Here is a 21,028-nt window from a genome sequence, read left to right as displayed (position 1 = left end):
TGAATCCTCAGACTCCGGCTGATCCCAACCAGCCCCCCCAACCCCACACACACACACACACACAGTTGATTTCAGCTGAGCTCCCACTAAGGCTCTGGGGACAACCACTTTTCTTGCCTTTTCCAATGGGTTTAGCTGCTTTCCTTGTATTCTTTGGCTTGTGGTCCCTTCCTCCATCTTCAAAGAATTGCAGACATCTTACTATTTCTCTAGTCAATAAGTAAAAATCCACCAGGTTGGTGGCATACACCTATTATCCCAGCTAATGAAGAGGCTGAGGCAGGAGGATTTCATATTCAAGGACAGCATCGTCAACTGAGTGAGACCCTGTCTCAAAATGAGTACTGGAGATGTAGGTCAGTGGTAATGCACCCCTGAGTCCAACCCCCAGAACCAACCAACCAACAAATAAAAAACCAAGGAAGTAAAAATCCTTAACACGTTTGTTTTGTCTCACTTTGCACAAGTAATGATTTTAGCTTTAATTTTTTAAAAAGTCTTCAGCAGCAGGCAACACTGCCATAACAATTACAGGAGCTCAGTGCCATACGACACTTTTCCCCTGGGACAGTCTGAAGTGGGTCAATGGGCCCTTCAAGGAAGGCTGTGTCCCCAGTGACTCAGGGGTCCAGGTCCCTTCTAACGTCTAACCAACTTCCTTGAGTCTTCAGCTGCGTGTTTTCTCTCTGGCTGTGAAGCAGGTGAGGAAGATGGTGTATTGTATTCCATGTCATCTATCATCTGTCCACACCCCAGAGCTAGACCCCAGTTGCAGAGCTCAGGGTAACTGCAGGGGAGCTGCACTATGCAGGCTGTGTGCACAGGATGAGAAAGGGGACTGTGGGTGTCCCTCTCTTGGATAGGACCCGCCATCCTCCCCTCTACCCTGAGGCTCATCATTAAAGCACCCAGCATCAGACAGAGCCCGTCACCCTCACTCTCACCCTCCAGCTTTTCCTGGCAGTCTGAGTGCCCATAGGTGGCCTACTGTACCCACTTAAGTTGAGTGAAGTCATACAGGGAAGGAGTTCCCTGGGTTCGATCCCGAGTACCAGGGGTTCTGCCCACAAGGAATCCCTGGTCTTTACTGGCTCTAGCTGCCAAAAGGGCCTTCAGATGAATGCAGCTTCAACTGACATGTTGATTTCAGCTTCAACCCCGGCACAGATGTCCAGTGAGTGCTGAAACTTGCTGTCCCTGAGGGCCGGCCCGGAAGGAGGGCAGCACAGTGGGGAGACCCTGAGTCAGAATCACCCTGCCAAGCTCCTCCTATTTCTTCACCCTAAGAAAATATACAAGATGATAAGTGTCCGTTGTCTTAAAAACACACACCTGCTGGTTTGATGGTGCACCCCTGTAATCCTAGCAACTCAGGAGGCTGAGGCAAGAGTACTGGAAGTTCAAGGCCAGTATCAGCAACTTAGCAAGGCCCTGAGCAACTTAGACCTGTCTCAAAATATTCAAAAACGGGGGTGGAGAGGGTTCGCTGGATATGTAGCTCATTGGTAAAACACCTCTGGGTTCAACCCCCAGTACCAAAGAACAAACAAAACAACACACACATATGCACACATGGGAAATTTTAAGCATGGACAATTAGTACTCTGGTACAGACCCAGAGTGCTCAAAGAAGGTCTAGGCCTAATGGCTGTTGCCACTGTCACCGAGCCAATCCCCAGACAGGGCATTTCCCTGGCATGACCTTGCTGAAGTCATGAGCATATAAGGAAGCTAAAAAGGGGCCCTGGAATGCTGCAACTAGAATCAGAGGGCATGAGAAGAAGCCGGGAACACCAGCTTGCAGACCTTTAGCCTCATTCACAGGATGGAAGATGAAAATATGAGAATATTTTTATTTTCTGTACCTTACGGTTTCTTTCACTCAAAAGTCTTTCTGAGCTGGGAGGTTGGCACACACTTGTGGTCCTAGCACTGAGGCTGAGGCAGGAGGATCACGTTAGTCCAGCCTGGGCAACAAACAGACCCTGTCTCAACAGCAGCCCCTCCTGGGGCCAGCCAGCAGCAAGTCTTTGATACGCAGACTGACCAGTTTGGGCCCTGTGCCTCTGGAGGCAATATTCCTGTTTCAGTCGTCCAGGGCAGGTGCCAAACAACTAGGAAATAATCTGCAGTTTAAAGCTTGCCGGAATCATTCCAGCCAGACTGTCGTAAACTGTTTTCTCTGCCCTGCCCTGCCTTTCTGGCAGGCCTTCCCCTTGTCCTGCCCCTACTGCCTCCTCACAGACCTCAGCATTCCCACATGGCCTACAGGGCTGGGTACATGGCTCAGTGGTCCAGTGCCCCTGAATTCAATTCCCGCGGCCTGGGAAGTCCTGTGAGCCCAAGAGGATCTACAAGGCAGGTCTGAGGTGTGGAGAGGTGCCCCCTCAAAAATAAAAAAGACTGGGAATATAGCTCAATGATAAGAGTGTCCTTGGGTTCAACCCCCAATACTGTTGGGGGGGGGGACGGGGGAGGGGCAGGACCAAACCAACAAACAAAAAAACCCCTGCCTCCCACAACCCAACCCAGGCCTTGCAGCCCCCGCTTCCTTCCAGCTTGCACCATCCAACTACCCGCACCTGAAACTGAAAATCCTTCTGATCTTGGACCCAAGAACCAAGAACAAGCATGGCAAGAATAATCTGGGTTTCAGGTCCCCGGAGCTGGGAAGCATGTCCCCAGGCCTGCATTACAGCTGTCCCAGGCTGCTTTGACAGCAAATCCTTTCTAAGTGTCCCCAGGGCTGCTGGTGTTGAGAGCAGGATGCAGAATCACCACCTTAGGGCACAGGGGAGCTGAGAGACCAAGTGTTCAAGACTAAGCCCTGCAGAACCAAAGGGCCCAGGAAGTTAGTGAGGTTCAACTCCCCCAGGGGGTTGGTCCGCGGCCCGGGAAGTCCGGTGAGCCCAAGAGGATCTACAGGGCAGGTCTGAGCTGTGGAGAGGTGCCCAGTCCACCGCAGCAGCACCTCCCTGGGGCACAGGCCAACCTCCCCGACCATCCTAACGGACAGTAACCCTAGCCGTCGGTCCTGCACGTACACGCGGCGGGAAGCAGCAGGCCCCTGCGTGCCGGCACGACTCTTCTGTACCTGTCCCCTCTTCTCCCCACTGTGCCGCCCTCCTTCCGGGCCGGCCCTCAGGGACAGCAAGTTTCAGCACTCACTGGACATCCGTCCGAGGTCGGAGTGAAGTGGGGCAGTGAAGGCAAGCTACGCACTAGGCGTCCACTTAGAAGAACAAGCCGTCGGGGACGTCCAGCAGAGTGCCGCTGGAATGTGGGGAGGGGCGGCGGCTTCTTCTGCCTTTCCACGGGGGCGTTGGCGCTGGGTCCGACCGCGGGAGAGGAGCCGCCGGGCTTGGCGACGCGCAGGGGAAGCCAAGTGCAAAGGCCAGGAGGCGCCACCGGAGGGACCCGGAGCTGCCCCGGTAGTCCTGGGCCTGCCCTCGTGGGGCACGACCTCCCACGCGGCCTGGGGAAGGCAAACTACAGACTGCGGACCTGCCCGGAACTGAAGGCGCGGACCCAGAGTAGACGGACCGGAAGTACGAGGCTTCCCGCCGCCGCCGTCCCCAGGCGCGGGAGAGAGTAGCGCTAAAGCGCCCGGAGGTCCCCGCCTCGAAGGCCAGGGTCCCAGGTCCGCGCAGAATGCCATTTACTCGCCCGGGGCGGTCTCAGGGTCACCGCCCCGCACGCAACGCGGAGCCCTCCTCCCGGACCCTCCGGGCCGAGCGGCACTGAGGGTTTCGGGACCCCACTAGGGTAATGGCGGACGACGCTTGCGCTGGGGCTGCTGGGAAACGTAGTTCTGCTGCGCCCTTTTCTCGTTAACCGAGGTAGGGGGAAACCTCGTTTGTCATGGCAACCAGGTAGTGCGTCCCCTTGGAAGGAGAGCTCAAACCTGCGTCGTCGTCAAGGAGACAGCGTCCGGGTAAAGAACGCCTTCGCGCCCGTCCCGCCGGGCCAAGCGGGAGATTGGCCGGCAGGATGTTGGCTAGCCTTGCGCCCAGTCACGTTTTCGAGGGGTCGGGACCCAGAAATGGGCTTCCACTTCCAGCCTCGATGCAATAAGTGTTGGGTGGGGATGCAAAACACCTGGAGAGTTCTGAAATGTCCCAAGGAGCGCGCGCTCTCTGGAATGACAAAATCAGAATCTCAGAGTGAAGGCATCATCTGGACGCCAGGTGACTCTACAGCCTCGGCGGAGAATCACGGCCTCCCACAAAAGTGGTGAGACCGTACTTGTCTCCTTGGTCCTTGGTCTTGGATAGGATGAGCTGGTCAGACATCCTACCTATTTGTCACTCTCATCTTGTCCCCATCTATCTCGTGGCCCCCTCCATAGACCTTTTTTTTGGGCATTGGGGATTGAACCCAGGGCCTTGTGCTTGCGAAGCAAGCATCCATAGGCTAATTTTGTTAGCCAATCAGGCACAGGCAGAGTGCCACCGATTTGCTAACCCTCAGATTACTCCATTCCCTTTCTCAATCCTGTGGCAATCTGGACATGGAGCCCCCTGCACCAAGGGGTCTGTTTTCCCTGTCCAGCAAGGTTAGTCCTTAGTTTGTTACTCTGCCTAGGACATGTCAGTGCTTCTCCAGGTTGGAGTGATGACTGGAGGGCACTTGGAGGACCGCTGGCCCCCTGTGTCATCTGGTGGCTCCCAAGACCTTAACTCCAAAAATCTTAAGGGGGGTGGTGGTTTAATGAATGGAGCAGGTTCTGCCACTGGCTGAAGGCCTGGGTTGCTGCCCTCCAAAAACACACAGGACTTAGGCACTCAGGCATAAAGAGGAGTTCTGAATGACTGAGACCTCCGGCTCTTGTGCACAGAAAGGGCCTCCCTCTGGAGTAACTACCTGGTGCATGATCCCATGGCAGCCCACCCACAGACCCTGTTGCTGTGCTTAACTGGAGCCACTATTCTGGGTCCAGTTCCCAACAGGGGCCCTGGTTGTAGGATCTGGAAGTGCAGAGGTGAAATGAAGATTGGTAGTTCCCAGGAGGGGAGAAAAACACCAGGAGCCAAGAAAGCAAAACACAGTGGCTTGGCCAAATTTCCTCAGGAGGGAAAAAAAATTTTTTTGTTGGTTTGCAGTGTTGGGGATTAATCCTAGGAAAGCAGTCTATCACTGAGCCACACACTTAGCCCTGAATCACAAATCTTGAAAACCGTTAACAAAGTTAGAAAAAGTAAGGAATTTCAGCAGGAGTTGAAGGCATCTAGGTCAGTGGGGAAGGCAAAGGTTACCTTCTTGCCTGTCCTACCCCACTGTATTAACCTCAGTGCAGGACTCATTTTGGAATTCTTACCTCCTGTGTGTTGTATTATGTCACTAAGTTTGTGGTAATTTGTTACATCAGCAAACAGGAAACTAATAGTCTCCATGAGGTACTAGAAGGTCTGACAATTTAAAAAAAATCTCTGACCTATGTCCCTTTTGAGCAGAGTAAGGGAATGCCTCAGGCCTAGAGCCTCTGCCTTCAACCTCATCAAGCACAATTCAACCACAGTAGTACCTCTATGTACTTATGCCTGTGTTTCCAGCACCTGATGCTCCCTCCCCACCCACCCCCAGTACTAGGGATTCAACCCAGCGGCACTCTGTCACTGAACTATATGTTACCAGCCCTTTTCATTTTTTATTTTGAGACAGGGTCAAAGTTGCCCAAGCTGCCCTGTAACTTGCAGGTCTCAGCAGCTAAGAATTCAGGGGTGGGGCTGGGGTTGTGGCTCAGTGGTACAGAGCTCGCCTAGCATGGGTGAGGCCCTGGGTTTGATCCTCAGTACCACATAAAAACAAATTAATTAAAGATATTGTATCCAACTACAACTAAAAAATAAATATTTTTTAAAAAATACAATACAGGTGTGCTCCACTATGCCTGGCCAGCCTCCCATTTTCTCTACTAGCTAACCCTAAGTATGGGGATTGGACTGGATCCATTCTTATCAACACCCCAGCACATGTACTCTCCCTGTATCTCTCCAGATCTACAGTCATCCTGACAACACAGGGTCTCAATCTGCAGCTTGCAGACTGAACCTAGAAGAGGCTTAAGCCAAGTCACCCAGCAGGTGGACTGGCACAGGCAGCTGTCCCTAGAAGCCTGTGTTTGGACACACTCCATAGGCATGGCACTGTGGCAGGGAGAGATAGGGCAGTCCTGCAAGAACTGGAGAGTCAGTATGCCTGTTCATTCCTTTGCACCTTTATTTCAGCAGGCCTGGAGGCAGGACAAACCCTTCTGTAACTACAGCCCATAATCACATGGTTACTGGGCAAGCAGCATTTCCTTTGAAGAGGGAGAGGGTTTAGGGATAGAGTCCCTGTCTGGATTATGCCATACCTAGGGAAAAGGACCACTCCTTGTTCACAGAACAAATATGTCATAGGCATTGTGTATGTGCAGGGGCCCCCAGAATTGTGGGAGACACAACGCAGGGACATGGGAAAGGCAGCTGAAGTAGGAGAGATCACACCATGGGGCAGCCATCGGAGATTCCTTCTGCTCTTTGACCTGAACAATGTTACTTCATCTCTCTGGGCCTCCCTGACTGTAAAATGGGTATGTCCACCTCATAAGATTGTTTTGAAAGGTAAGCAATCTGGTTCCTAGATTCTTAATTGTCCCTATGGGATCAGGGAGCTGCTTACCCCAGAGTAATTCCTAACTATAGGAGGCAAGAGAATGAGGTAGGAAGGATGGCATCTCAGGTGTCTCCGTGAGGTTATCATGGTGACACGGAAGTAAAGGCCAAACATGGCAAAGGGAGCTTTTCAGTATCTGGAGTATATTAGTGCAGATGTCTGCAGTAATTAATTGCCACAAACTTAGTGGCTTAAAACCACAATTTACTGAGTTCCGAAGATCATAAGTTCATAAGGTGGTGCAAGGGCACATTCTCTGTGGAGGACCCTTCCTTGTTTTTTCAAGCTTCTGGTGGCTCCATGTTCCATGGCTTATGGGTGCATCACTTCAATCTAGGCCTCTATGGTCACATGGGTGTCTCCCCCAACTTTGCCTCTTCTTTCCCTTGTGGTTTTGGGCACTGAACTACATCCCTAACCCATCTTTATAAGGACAGTGTCAGCCCCTCCCCAGCTGACCTTTTCAGAGATCCTTCTGGGAGCAGCTGGAAGAAGCAATAGCTGGAGAGATAGAGGCCTGTATGGGAGCCGGATAGGGGAACAGTCCCATGCCTCATTACAGCCTTTGGTCTCAAAAGCAGAAGTCAGGGGGCTGGGGATGTGGCTCAAGCGGTAGCGCGCTCGCCTGGCATGCGTGCGGCCCGGGTTCGATCCTCAGCACCACATACAAACAAAGATGTTGTGTCCACCGAGAACTAAAAAATAAATAAATATTAAAAAAAAAAAAAAAGCAGAAGTCAGAGGCTGGGATTGTGGCTCAGCGGTAGATCGCTCGTCTAGCACGTGCAAGACTCTGGGTTCGATCCTCAGCAACACATAAAAATAAGATAAATACAATAAAGATATTTCTAAAATTTTTTTTTTAAGTAGAAGTCAGCCTAATTCAAAACAGCAGCCCAAGAGCCGGGGCCGCGGACACGGTTATGAGCACCAGGATAAAGAACGCCCCCGAGGGGACCCAGCTTGCCAGCCCTGCCCGGCTCCAATTCCCCCACCTCCAGATGGGTAGCACTGCTCCAGCATGTGGGTCTGGCTCTCAGCGCCGCGAACCCGTCTCCCCAGGACGCGAAACTGTGGAAGCAAAGGCAGGACGGCGGGGAAATCCCGGCGGCAGGTACCCGGAGGAATGACCGCCGCGGCCGGGGACCCGCAGACCCAGGCAGTGGGGAGGGGCCGCGCGTGGACGGCGCATACTCGTGGCACTGCGGAGGGCGGTGGCAGACTCACTCCACCAATGCGGAGACGCGATGCGTGTGTCCTGAGGAAGCCATCCTGAGGGCGGCAAAGAACGATAGGGTACCGAGCCGAATGCCGGGCCGAAATGATCGCGTCCCGGACTTCTGCCCTCATTTGAAATGGCGGCGTTGGTCTTGGACGTCTAGGCACTGGTGCACTGGCCCCCGTGTCCTGGCAACGACGTCTTACTGCACTTCCGCCAGGCAAGTTGTGGTCCCGCTTCTGAGAGTGCGCGTGCGCGGCGGATAGGCGCGTTCGTCTGATTGGGAGGCTGCCTTTCATCCTCACTCCGGATTGGTCTGTGAGCGCTCAGTGCCACTGTGCTCTCCCGGAGCCTCTGCTGACCCGGAAGTTTTCCCTCCACTTAAAAGCGTCGGTCTGCGCTGCGCGGCCTCTTCCTGTCTGTACGAGTGTGGCGCGTGGTGCACGCGGAGCGACCGAGACTCCCCAGCTGTGCTCTCAGGTTAGGCTGTAGGGGGGTCTGGGTCCCGAAGGGGCGGCCCAGGGTCTTCTGGAGATCGGCGGAGGGGCCCAGGGCCCTGCGCCTTCCGTGCTCGGCTCTCCCCTCTTCTGGAAAACGGGTACTCGGAAGCGCGCGCGGCCAAAGCCACTGGGTGCTACGCCATGGTCCTCCACCGCCGAGGCAGCGCGCCCGGGCACTGATGTGGGATTTTCGGCTGCACATTGAGACCGGAAGTTCCCGTTCTCGTAGCTCCTTGGTAACCATTTGTTACCAGTGTTCGTTTTCCTCAGAGAATTCTTAGTGTCTGCCTAGTATCAAGCCGGAATGGAAACTTTTTCATGGGTCCTGTCGCAGCATTTGTGCGGTTATCCTTATGTCAGATAGTGTTACCACCTCAAGGATGCGGAAGACGTTCAGAGCAGCCTGTTTTGCCTGGGTAAAATTGGCATGGCGGTATGTGATTCCCGTCAGATGCTGGGCTGAGCATTGTCTGCTAAGCCGCTGTAGGGCTTCATGAAGCAGCTGTGGACAAGGTGACTTGTCAGATCTTGGAACCGGGGCTCCGGGGTGAGACGGATGGCAGCCGAGTGCTTTTCCGAAGCCTGAGAAAGTGGTCCCTCCTAGCTTTTCAATTCACCGCTAGGAGGAGGGTCAGCCTCAGGGGTGGGGGGTGGGGTGCCTAGATGTTCACAGTTTATTTAGGTCCCTTCTGATTCCCACAGGATGGGGTCAGCCTCACAGTTGATCCCACCGGAGTTGGAGCCTGTGCTCCAGGCTGGTGGACTCTGTTTATTTCTGCTCTCACCCTGTCCCCAGGATGACGGAGTGGGAGACAGCCGCACCTGCAGTGGCAGAGACCCCGGACATCAAGCTCTTCGGGAAGTGGAGCACTGATGATGTGCAGATCAATGACATTTCCCTGCAGGTGAGGGGGACTTGACACTGGCCTTCCCTACTAGGCGTTGGAAGGAGATGGGGATTGTTCCACTAAGTCAACATTTAAAGTCAGGACAGTTAAAAAGATCCCTGGGGTTGTGGCTCAGCATTAGAACCCTTCCCTAGCCTGTGTGAAGCCTTGGGTTCAGTCCTCAGCACCACATATAAATAATAAAGGTATCATGTCCACCTACAAGTAAAATATGTTTTAAAAAGATCGCTGAATCACCACATCCACTCTTTCTTGTATCTTGCCTAAAGGTTAGTACAGTTTTATATGGGGTTCCTTTTTCAGAAGTATCACATATACTGTTGCATGCGTTTTGTTGTTTTTGTAGTGAATACACATAACTGTTTACCATTTAGTCTAGGGTCTATAGCTCAGTGGTAGAGTGCTTGCCTAATGTGTTCAAGGCCCTGCATTCAACAGCTAGGACTATACACACACACAAACTATTTTTCTATTGTTTTAAAGTGGAAGCATCTGGGTGGTTGGGGTGGGGGTTGGACAAAATGCCTTTATTTTATAGTTTTATTGGTGCTAAGGATCGAATTGAACCCAGTGCCTCACACATGCCAGGCAAGTGCTCTGCCATTGAGCTATAGCCCTAACCCAGCATCTCGGGTTTTTTTTTTTTTTTAACGTGGTCTGGTTATCCAACATCATCTGTTAAGACTGTTTTTTAACCAGTTGAATGGTGAACTTGTTGAAAATCAGTTGGCCGTGAATATATGGGTTTATTTCTGGATTCTGAATTATGTTGTTGGTTTGTATATCTTATATTTATGCCAGTACTGTGTTGTCCTGATTACTGTAGCTTTGTAACATGTTGAAATCAAGAATTGTAAGTGCTTGTACTTCTGTCTTATTCTCATACTGTTTTACAGAGTTTCTGCCACTCCTGCCCCTTGATGCAGAGGTGTGCACTTTGCTGAGCATGCCCCCAGCGCTCAAATAGCTTCCTGTTTCAGGAGTTTCATGGACCTTAGGAGCTTGTATTTTTGAGGGCTCTTCCTGTGTTTTAAAAAAAATTAATATTAAAGGTTATATTTTGCAAGCCTGTAGTTCCTAGCACCTTGGGAGGTTGTGGCAGGAGGATCACAAGTTCAAGGCCAGACTCAGCAACTAACTGAGGCCCTAAGCAACTTAGTTAGACCCTGTCTCAAAGGAGAAAATAAATTTTAAAAAGAGCCGAGAATTCAGTGGTTAAGTGCCGCTGGGTTCAATCTCTAGCACCATAAAACAGTAGTAATAATAATAATAATGATATTTTGTGAATGTGTTTGTATAAAGATAAATGTGAGTTGTGTTCATTTTTTTTCCTTTTTGTTTGAAAAGAAATTAAAGCATTTTTGTTCCCTCTAAAGATGCCATAGCACTTATGTACTGTGCCTAAAGGATACAGGATTATTTTCATTCTGGATGTCTGGGAGAGCTTCACTTCACCCCTCCATGGGTTTGCGTAGGCAGCTTTGTATATTGTGGTGCAAGGGATGGAATCTAGGGCTTCTTGCATGATAGGCGAGTGCTGTACCATAGCACCCCACAGGCCCAAACTTCTTCATTAGGAACCAGATGGTATGTTTTTGCCTCACGGTCACATTGGATTTCAGTTACTTTTTTTTGTTTTTGTTTTTGTACAATGCTTTAGAAAGGTAAAAACTATGGGATTGAGGTTGTAGCTCAGTGGTAGAGCACTTGCCTAGCACCTGTGAGGCACTGGGTTCTATCCTCAGTAACACATATAAAAATAAAGGTATTAAAAATGTAAAAACTGGGGGTGGGGGAGTGGCCTTGGGCACATTTTGTAATGGAAGTATCAACTGCAGTCCACTTTGCATACTCCTCTAATTTCCTTCTGCCATCCTTATGTATGCAAGGCTACCATTTTGGCCTTTAACAATGTTTCTGACTCGGATGACACTCAGCAACATCTAGATATATTTTTAGTTATCAAAATTACAGTGGTGCATGCCTGCAATTCCAATAACTCGGGAGGCTGAGGCAGGAAGATTGCAAGTTTGAGGCCAGTCTCAGTAACTGGAGAGGCCCTGTCTAAATAAAGAGGGATAGTAGAGCACCTGCCTAGTATGCCCTGTGTTCAATCCCAGCACTGCCAAAACAAACAAAAACTGAGTGGGTTGCTGCTAGTGTACTGGGTACTGCCGAACATCCTGTGGTAGTTTCAGCAGAGAATCGTCCACCCTACAGCGTCCGTGTTCAGGGAGCACTGTTGCAAAAAAAAAAACAAACAATGGACTTCACTCCGTTGGGAATGGAGTGCTCTTGAAGTGTTACATGGAAGGAAATCCACTTGTGTAGTTTTCCCTCTTTCAAGGCAAGCTGGATTCACATCCATATCCCCTGGGGCGGGGGCAGACTGGGATTGCAGTGTTGGGTACTGGGTATCCTCTGGTCCTGGGCTGTGTCCATCCTGTTCCTGACTGTTCCTCATCCCCTGCTGCCTCAGGATTACATTGCGGTGAAGGAGAAGTATGCCAAGTACCTGCCCCACAGTGCAGGACGCTATGCTGCCAAGCGCTTCCGCAAAGCACAGTGCCCCATCGTGGAGCGCCTCACTAACTCCATGATGATGCATGGCCGCAACAACGGCAAGAAGCTCATGACTGTGCGCATCGTCAAGCATGCCTTTGAGATCATCCACCTGCTCACTGGTGAGGTAGGACTCTGTGACAAGCAAGGCAGGCTGTGCCTGTACCACATACTGAAGCGCCCTGGTATGCATGCCACACTTATCACCTATGTGGCTGTCACCCTGTTTTAGGATTGAGTCGGGGAGGGGGAGCACGTTGAGCTCATAGCCCCCCTTGTCTGCTAGAACCCTCTGCAGGTCCTGGTGAATGCCATCATCAACAGTGGCCCCCGGGAGGATTCAACACGCATTGGGCGAGCTGGCACAGTGAGAAGGCAGGCTGTGGACGTGTCCCCACTGCGCCGTGTGAATCAGGTGGGGCTGGGCCCTTGGCCTTGGGCAGGTGGAATGGGAAGAGCTGCCAGGAGTGGGTGGAGTCCTGCCTGGGGCGGAAAGGTTGTCCCTGTTTGCATGTTTTACCTGGAGCCTCACTTCCTCCAGGAAAGCTTCCTGGAATCACACCCTGTTCAGAGCACATCCTGGCTCCCGGAGCCCTTCAAAGTCTGGCTTCATCTTGTTTCTGATGTACAGTGTGTAAAGTGTACCATAATTGTAGTGTATGCTACAGATGCACTGTGTGGGGTGGTTTCTTTTCTTTTTGTTTCCTCTTCTTGGACCTGGTAAGAAGCAGTTATAGTAATTCTAACAGTTTTTCCCTAAGCATTTGAGCAGGTGTCTTATGAGCAAGGCTTATCTGTTCCCATCATTCCATTCCTGAGGAATTTAATAGCAATACGATATCTGTCATTTATTCATCTGTCCCAATGTGCCCTTTACCTTGTCAATCAAAGGTCCAGGTCAAGAGCACGCATCACATTGTTATGGCAGGTCTAAAGTCCTATCATTGGGTGTGTTTGTCTGTGGACGCTTGTTTTTTTCCAGCCGATGTCACCTCCCCCTGTATCTTGTCTGAATGGGCCCAGTTACTGGAGGGCCACAGTCCTACAGGCCTAATTTGACCCCTATGCTCTAGGCCATCTGGCTGCTGTGCACAGGGGCCCGTGAGGCAGCCTTCCGGAACATCAAGACGATTGCTGAGTGCCTGGCAGATGAGCTCATTAATGCTGCCAAGGTGGGTTGGAATGTGGGTCTCAGGGCAGGGGTCGGGGGCGCTCCCAGCATCTAGAGCTAATTCGATGTTTCCTCACAGGGCTCTTCTAACTCCTACGCCATCAAAAAGAAAGACGAGCTGGAGCGTGTGGCCAAGTCCAACCGCTGATTTCCCGGCTGCTGACCAATAAACTGTCTTCCCTTGGGGACAGCTGTACCCATCGGTTGCCTGTGTTTTGGGGGGTGGCCTTGTGTGATGGGGATGCTCATGGCACTGGCATGACTTTGTCAGCCTGTAGAAACCTGAGTCACAGGGCACCGGCCAGATGCCCTAGAGTGTTCCAACAGGTATTGGGAATGAGGGAAGAGGATGTCCATGACGTGAGAGCCTGGCATATCAGATGTTGCTCTGGTCTTGGTCGTGAGACCTGGGTACCTGTGGATCATCCTGAGGTCAGGCTCCTCAAAAGCACGCCCAGGTAGAGGTAAAGAAGGTCTGTTGTCTGGGCCACAGTCATCCCAGCCCTGTGTGCAGGCTGGTCAGTCCAGCTGTCCACCTCTTAGATGTGTATGCTGGCTTCACTGTTTGGGTTGTGGCCTGTAGGTCAGGCCCTGTACTCACAGGGTGCTAGGAGAAGCAGGAGCCTGCCCGGGCAGCTCATCTGGTGGCTCCATAGTGGAATGTTTGGTTTCACAGTGGATTGAACCTGTGACCTTGCACGCGAAGCTACATCCCCAGCCCCCTGAAACTCTCAGGCCAACCCTTGACTTGGGATCCTTGTCTTGCAAACTCCAGTTGCTAGGGTTACAGGGGCACCGAGGTAGGTTTTGGAAAAGGGTGTCGCATCCCCGCCTGCCCAGTATCATCAGCATCCATCCACCCAAGTCAGGCTTGCTGTTCCTGGCAGACTTGGTCTTGGGGGTGGGGTAGCCAGCCAGACAAGTTCAGCAGGTGCGTGGGACCTGTGGGGGGTGGCCCCAGGTCAGACACCCTCCCCTAGGGAGGGGCAGTCAGATACCCAACAGCAGGCAGACCAGAGACTGGGCAGAACAGGAGGGACACCCCCAGCAGGCAGAGGAGAAGGCATCACAAGGTAGGGAGGGTTGCTGGCTGTCCCTTCACCCTGTAGCTCAGGATACTTCACTGGTCTGAACGCATCCTTATCTCAGGAGTTGACCCTGGTGGGTCCTCCGTGGCATCTTGGGTGCCACAGCCAGGTTTGCTTTCCCAGGTCTGGGAGTCCCACTTAACCTTGGTCCCCTGCACCTATTCCTGGAGACACTGGGTCCACACAATCTACAAGTGGTGCAGTCTCTACCTGGACCTTTGAGGGCCCATCCCTGACGCCTTGGCTCCTGTTAACCTGACAGTCCCCCCCTGTTCTGGGTAACCCCCTCAGAGCAGCCCCTTTTCTAGAAGTCCTCCCTCTGGCACCCTACGTGCTGCTGCCCTTCCCCGCCTGACCACCTCTCCCCGTAGGTTGGTTCCAGATGCCCTGCCCGCGGCCTCCCTGGCTCCGCCGCCTGCGGACTCAGAGTGCGGGCCCCAGCTCCCCAGGCGCGCCCTCTGCGCCCGGCTTCCCAGGTAGAGATGAGGAAGAGGACGAAGAGGAGGACGAGGGCGATGGGAGCCCCGGCTCGGGCCCCATTCTGCCCCCCGCGTCTCCCATGGAGTGCCTCATCTGTGTGTCGCCCTTCGACGGCGTGTTCAAGCTGCCCAAGCGCCTAGACTGCGGCCACGTCTTCTGCCTCGAGNAGTTGGAGTCTTCTAGTTCACAGCAGTCTTCAGGGAAGGTGGCATGGGCTCCCAGAAGCCTTCTTGTCACAGGAGAGGCCGATGGTAGCTACCTTCTGCACAGACTGACCACAGGCCTTGAAACCCCACTTGGTGTTGGGGTTCACCAAGGGATGGGGAGGCTCACGTGTGATGGGAAGCTCCTGTGTGATGTTCACATGTCTGTCGCCAGCACTGGAAATGCAGTGGGTGCCAAGAGGTTACTGGGGGAATGGTTACTGGAAATTGGTGGCATCACAGATAACTGAGATGCAGCCTGGGAATGCTTGTGGGTACCCAAGGCTTGCCAGGGCCCCAACACCCTGCCAGGGCCTGCGGTGGGTGCGCTGGAGCGCGAGAGCGTCCCTAAGGACCCAGCCCAGCCAGAGGGCACGCTGGACGACCCATCAGACCGCACGTGGCCAGCAGGGGAGGGCCCCGGCTGGACCCCACGACTAAGGGGCATGAGGAGGGTGTGGGGACCTCGATGAGTGCCTCCGCGCTGCGCCTGGGATCCTCTGGGCATCCCCCGGGGCCTTAGCGTGTGCATTCCCAGCACCTATCTCTTCAGACTGGGCAGGGCACTTAGGTAGTACCACCACGGACAGCAGCAACCACCGCAGCGGGTCCACATGGATCCTCTGGGAACACACCTGACCCTCATGGGAGGCCACCTGGAGATGTCTCTGGCTGATTCCCATGGCTGTCCAGCTGAGGGTGCCCTGGCCTGACGTTTGTAAGGGTTTTCCTGGAGGTCACTGGTGAACCTCACCCCTGTTGAGATCTAGTTGGGAGTCTAGTGGAGTCCAGCTGGGCACTACCCCACTGACATCCATACAGGGGCTCTGAACTTGAAAGAGGGCCGCGGAAGAATCCCCAGCCGGCACCAGGGTTGAAGGTTCTGATCCACTCTTCCTTGGGGTGCACTGTAGGTCGAGGGGTCTTGGAGAGAAAAGTTGCTGTTGATATCTTGTGGTCATGCCCCTCCACTGTTCCTTGCAGGGACAACTATCCCACACGGAGTGTGAGCTTTTCTTTCCACTCTACTGCCTGCAGGACGGACATAGGAAGACAAGTATGCCCCTGGCTGGAACTCAGGCTCGGAGGGGCAGGGGTGACCTGACCAGGGATGGTAGGGCCCTGTCTCTGTCTTCGTCTCTCTCTTTAGTACCAGAGATTGAACCCAGAGGCCCTTAACTGCTGAGCCACATCCCCAGTCCTTTTTACTTTTTTTTTTTTTTTTTGGGGGGGTGTATTGGGGACTGAATTCAAGGGCACTCGGACACTGAGCCACATCCCCAGCCCTATTTTGTATTTTATTTAGAGACAGGGTCTCACTGAGTTGCTTCGCACCTGCAATTGCTGAGGCTGACTTTGAACTTGAGATCCTCCTGTCTCAGCCTCCCCAGCCACTGGGATTACTGGTATGCTCCACTGTCCCTGAATTATTTACTTTTTTTTTTTTTTTAAGAGAGAGAGAGAGAGAGAATTTTAATATTTATTTTTTAGTTTTCGGGGGACACAACATCTTTGTTTGTATGTGGTGCTGAGGATCGAACCCCGCTGCACGCATGCCAGGGGAGCGCACTACCGCTTGAGCCACACCCCCAGCCGCCTGAACTATTTACTTTTTGAGACACGTATCTCTTAGTTGCTTTGGGCCTTGCTAAATTGCTGAGGCCCAGCGAGGCCATCTCATGAAGACGGGCTGCTACCCTGTTTCTAAGTCCCAGCTTGCCTTCACCTCTGGATCATGACTCTGCAAACCTCCCAACATGCTGTGGGGCAGCTGTGGTCATCATGGCTTACGGAAGCCAAGGTGGCCCAAGTCAGACACAAGCATGTGACTAGAGGAGTCCTGGACTTCCCTGGTTAGCCTCAGTGATTCTGGCCTCTTTTCCTGCCGAGTCCCTTCACCCTGATTAATTTCCAAGGGTCAATTTTTTTGTTGTTATATATTTAGTTATATCTGACGGTAGAATGTATTTTGACATATCATACATACTTGTGGGAGTACATGATGTAGAGTTTCACTGGTTGTGTATTCATGGTGAACATAGGAAGTTATGAATGATTCATTCTTCTGTCTTTCCCATTCCCATCTTCACTCTCTCCCCCCACCACAACTCTGCCCTGTCCAATCCATTACAATACCCTCCCACCCCCAGGGCACTTATTGTATTTCAGCAGCCACATATCGGAGAAACCATTTGGCCTTTGTTTTGGGGGAATTGGCTTATTTCATTTACCAGGAGAGTCTCTAGTTCCATCCATTTACCAGCTAATGCCATAATCTCATTCTTCTTTGTGGCTAATATTCCATTGTGTATATGTACTACATTTTCTTGACCCATTCATCTGAAGGGCACCTATGTTGGTTTCATAACTTAGCTACTGTTAATTGAGCTGTTACTGTAGTATGCTGATATTTAGTATTGCCTCCCCTACCAAGCTCACAAACCAGGGAGTGGGATAGCTGGGTCAAATGGTGGATGCATTCCAAGTTTTCTGAGGAATTTCCATACTGCTTTCCAGAGTGGTTGCACCAATTTGCAGTTACAACAGCAATGTACAAATTGATCATTTTCCCCACATCCTCACCAATATTTATGGTTATTTGTATTCTTGATAATTGCCATTCTGACTGGAGTGAGATGAAATCTCATTGTAGTTTTAATCTGCATTTCTCTAATTGCTAGAGATATTGAACATTTTTTCATATATTTATTGACCATTCATATTTCTTCTTTTGTGAAGTGTTTGGTTCCTTTGTTCATTTTTGATTGGGTTATTTGGTTTTTTGACGTTCAGTTTTTTGAGTTCTTGAGTTCTTTATATATCCTAGAGATTAATGCTCTGAGGTGCATCTGGCCAAGATTTTCTCCCATTCAGTAGGCTCTCCTCACATTCTTGGCTGCTTCCTTGATGTGAAGAAGCATTTTAGTTTGATGGCAGGGGCCAGTTTCCTTCTCCATGGCTCCATCAGCTCTGCGGAGCCTCTCCTCCAGCTCCAGTGGAAGTTGGAGTCTTCTAGTTCACAGCAGTCTTCAGGGAAGGTGGCATGGGCTCCCAGAAGCCTTCTTGTCACAGGAGAGGCCGATGGTAGCTACCTTCTGCACAGACTGACCACAGGCCTTGAAACCCCACTTGGTGTTGGGGTTCACCAAGGGATGGGGAGGCTCACGTGTGATGGGAAGCTCCTGTGTGATGTTCACATGTCTGTCGCCAGCACTGGAAATGCAGTGGGTGCCAAGAGGTTACTGGGGGAATGGTTACTGGAAATTGGTGGCATCACAGATAACTGAGATGCAGCCTGGGAATGCTTGTGGGTACCCAAGGCTTGCCAGGGCCCCAACACCCTGACTCAGGCATGTCTTCAGAAGTAGTTCAGGTGGCAAGCCAGAGGAGGAACACCAGGGAGTCCAGGGTGTGTCTTCCCAGACCAGTCTTGCCCCACACCACTGTGAACATCATCCGTGGGAGCTGGGGTTAGCACACTGGGTCACTGGGAAGCCACACCCCTGCCTCAGGAAGGAAACCAGCCCGGCAGGAGCAGGGCTGGTGGTCCTTTCTCTGGCTACTGTAACAAACTATCCCCAACTCAATGCCTTAGGATAATACATTTATTATCTTACAGTTCTGCAGTCCAGAAGCCCAAGATCATTTCACTGGACTAACATCCAGGTTCAAACAGTTCTAGTTCTTTTTGGAGGCTATGCAAAAATCTGTGTCCTTAGTTTTCCCAGCTTCTACAGCTGTCTTCCTTGGCTTGGCATAGTTTCTTCAAAGCCATCAGCATAATATCTACAAACCTCTCTGACCCTTCTCTTTCACTTAAAAAGACTGTGAGAGTACCGTGGGTCTGTACAGATCATCCAAGATAACTCCCATCCCCAGACTCTTAATCTAATCAATCTACAAGGTCCATTTTTCTAGGTAAGTTAGCAGACTCACAGGTTCTAGGGATCACCACCTGGACATCTTTGGGATTCTGAGATCTCCCTCCTCACTGACTCTTCTCCACCCCAACCTGGGGGAGTGAGGGTGGGCAGACCTGGCCAGAAAGGGATCCTTGGCTGGCAGTGAAGAGAAGCCAGAGAGTTTGCCGTCTGAGGAGGACCCTGCAGGATCCTGGAGGAGGGAACCTCAGGGCTGTATCCTTAAGTGCATTCAAGAGCTGGCATTGAGGTAGGTGCACATCCTGCAGAAAGGTAAATGAATCTGGGGAGGACAGGTGGAGGCCAGGGGTGTGGGCAGGGCTGTCCCCTCCCTGTCCTAACTAGCTGCCTTGGAAGAACTACTGTGGCTTCTGCACCATTCCAGTCTGGGAGCCTGGGCCTTATCCGCTCCTTCCCTAAAAGGAGGCTGATGACAGAGCCCAGGTGTTGCTGACATCCATCTGTAGATTACTACTTTGGTTCCTCCTTGCCCACTGCCCACAAAGGGGCTGCCCTAAACCACCCAGCACGGGACCACGGGGTAGTTTTTCACCCCAGCCCATGTCCCTCTCATCTTGGGCTCAGGAGTTGCACCCTCCCTTTGCCCACCCCATGCCCACTGGACACCACCACTGGTCCATGGCCTTGTCACTTAGCCCCAGTTTTGTTGTGCCTTGATGCCCAGAAAGTGGAGACAGCTTCAGACTCTGGCACAGGTGCCCAAGAGGCCTGTGTGGGCCAGGCCTTGTTCTCTCTTCTCTAATATGGGCGACAATAAACCCTCAATTTGAGGAAATTTGTTTATCCACAAATATTTGTTGAGTGACTTTTACATGCCAGGGTTAGGGGACTCAGGAACAAGGACTGACCTCACACTGCAGATGAAGGGCTGAGCAGACTGACCCCTTCTTCTGGCCACCACACTGCCTCCTCTGCCGAGCTCACTTTCCCAAACCTTCCCTAGTCCTGTCTCCCAGCTCTCTTCCCCACAAGCCAGGAGGGATGTCAGGGGCTCCACTGTTTGTGATCTATAATGGTTAATTTAAGTCGTCAACCTGATTGGATTAAAAATGCTGAAGATTAACAGGCTCCTGGGGGCTGGGGTTGTGGCTCAGTAGTAGCGGGCTCGCCTACCATGCATGAGGCACTGGGTTCGATCCTCAGCACCACATAAATGTAAAATAAAGATATTGTGTCCACCTAAAACTAAAAAATAATATTTAAAAAAAGAGGCTTCTGGGTGTGTCCGTGAGGATATGTCTAGGAATGACTGGCATGTGGGATAGCTAACCAAAGTGGAGACCCTCCCTATACGTGGGCAGCCCAGTCCAATAGATTGGAGGCTTAGATGGAATAAAAGCTGAAGAACCAGGAAGTGGCAGCAGATGCAAGCTAGATTCTTCTTGACTGCATTCTTGATTGCTGCTGGGATGGTAGGAGGACATCAGACTCTTGCTCCTCCACTCTGCCCAAGTGGACTCTGCCAGTGAGTCTCCAGGGAGTTTTCAGAAGCCTTCAGTCTTGGATTGGGGCAGCACCACTGATCTCTCTTGTTCTGAGGCTTCAGCATCTTGGACCATGCTGCTGCTGGTTCTTCCAGCTCTCCAGCCTGCAATGGCCACTGTGGACGATCCAGCTTCTGGTTGTACAAGCCAAGCTAATAACCCCCTTTTCATAATCATACCTCCTCTTGGTTCTGTTCCTCTAGAGGGCCCTGACTAATACAGAATCCTGCCAGGGTCCCAGAGGCTCCTGCCCAGACCCGACAAGTCCGTGGGCATTCTCTTGGCCTCCGAGGAACCAGGGGCCAAAAGGGGCCGTCGCTGGACACTGGGGGGTGCAATGTCCAGACTCAAAGATGGTGAAACAGGCTGCCCAGCAGGGCAGGGTGGCTGCGGGAGCTGTCTTCAAAATCCCTGCTCACCTCACCCCCGCCGGCAGCCTGTTTTCCCTCCCTCCTCAGTTCTCCTCCGACGCCCTTTTCGCCTACACACTAAGCCACCATCTCACCTCCTCCCTCGCCCCCTCCCGGGTCACCCGGGAAAGCGGACGGGTGGGCAGGAGACCCCCCCCCCCCTCCGGGCAGGAGAGTCGGGGCTTTTATTGCTCTGGCCACAGGCCCCGCCCTCCCTGCGCGCGCCAGGAGCCCCCCCCCCAGCCTGGTGGGAGGAACGGCGAGCGCGTCAGATCTGAACGGCCAATCAGAGGCGAGAGGTCGGGCGGTGAGGCCCCGCCTTCGCCGTACCGCGAGGTCGGCGCGTCGCTCTCAGACCGCGGGCTTTGTGGGACCCCTGGCCAGGCCCCGTCCGGACGGCCCTGG

The 21,028-nt window shown here is 52.3% G+C and overlaps 1 protein-coding gene across 1 annotated transcript; it reads left to right on the top strand.

The window, feature by feature from the left end:
- The first annotated feature begins 8,202 nt into the window (after window positions 1–8,202).
- On the top strand, window positions 8,203–13,213 carry Rps5 (ribosomal protein S5). Its single transcript, XM_015505553.2, has 6 exons — window positions 8,203–8,356; window positions 9,173–9,281; window positions 11,764–11,973; window positions 12,133–12,261; window positions 12,920–13,018; window positions 13,097–13,213. Exons 2-6 carry the CDS (start codon window positions 9,174–9,176, stop codon window positions 13,163–13,165), a joined length of 615 nt encoding a protein of 204 aa, XP_015361039.1. The 5' UTR covers window positions 8,203–8,356; window position 9,173; the 3' UTR covers window positions 13,166–13,213.
- The last annotated feature ends 7,815 nt before the right edge of the window (window positions 13,214–21,028 follow it).

Source organism: Marmota marmota, unplaced genomic scaffold (assembly GCF_001458135.2).
Source record: "Marmota marmota marmota unplaced genomic scaffold, marMar, whole genome shotgun sequence".
Lineage (NCBI taxonomy): Eukaryota > Metazoa > Chordata > Mammalia > Rodentia > Sciuridae > Marmota > Marmota marmota.
Note: the sequence above shows the minus strand (reverse complement) of the source record. Positions and strands in the feature narration are given on the sequence as shown.

Bases quoted from the DNA above. Each gene is read 5' to 3' on its own strand.
- Rps5 (XM_015505553.2), top strand. From the start codon at position 9,174: ATGACGGAGTGGGAGACAGCCGCACCTGCAGTGGCAGAGACCCCGGAC. The intron at 11,974-12,132 runs GTAGGACTCTGT...CTTGTCTGCTAG, and splicing joins TCCACCTGCTCACTGGTGAG to AACCCTCTGCAGGTCCTGGT. The intron at 13,019-13,096 runs GTGGGTTGGAAT...GTTTCCTCACAG, and splicing joins AGCTCATTAATGCTGCCAAG to GGCTCTTCTAACTCCTACGC.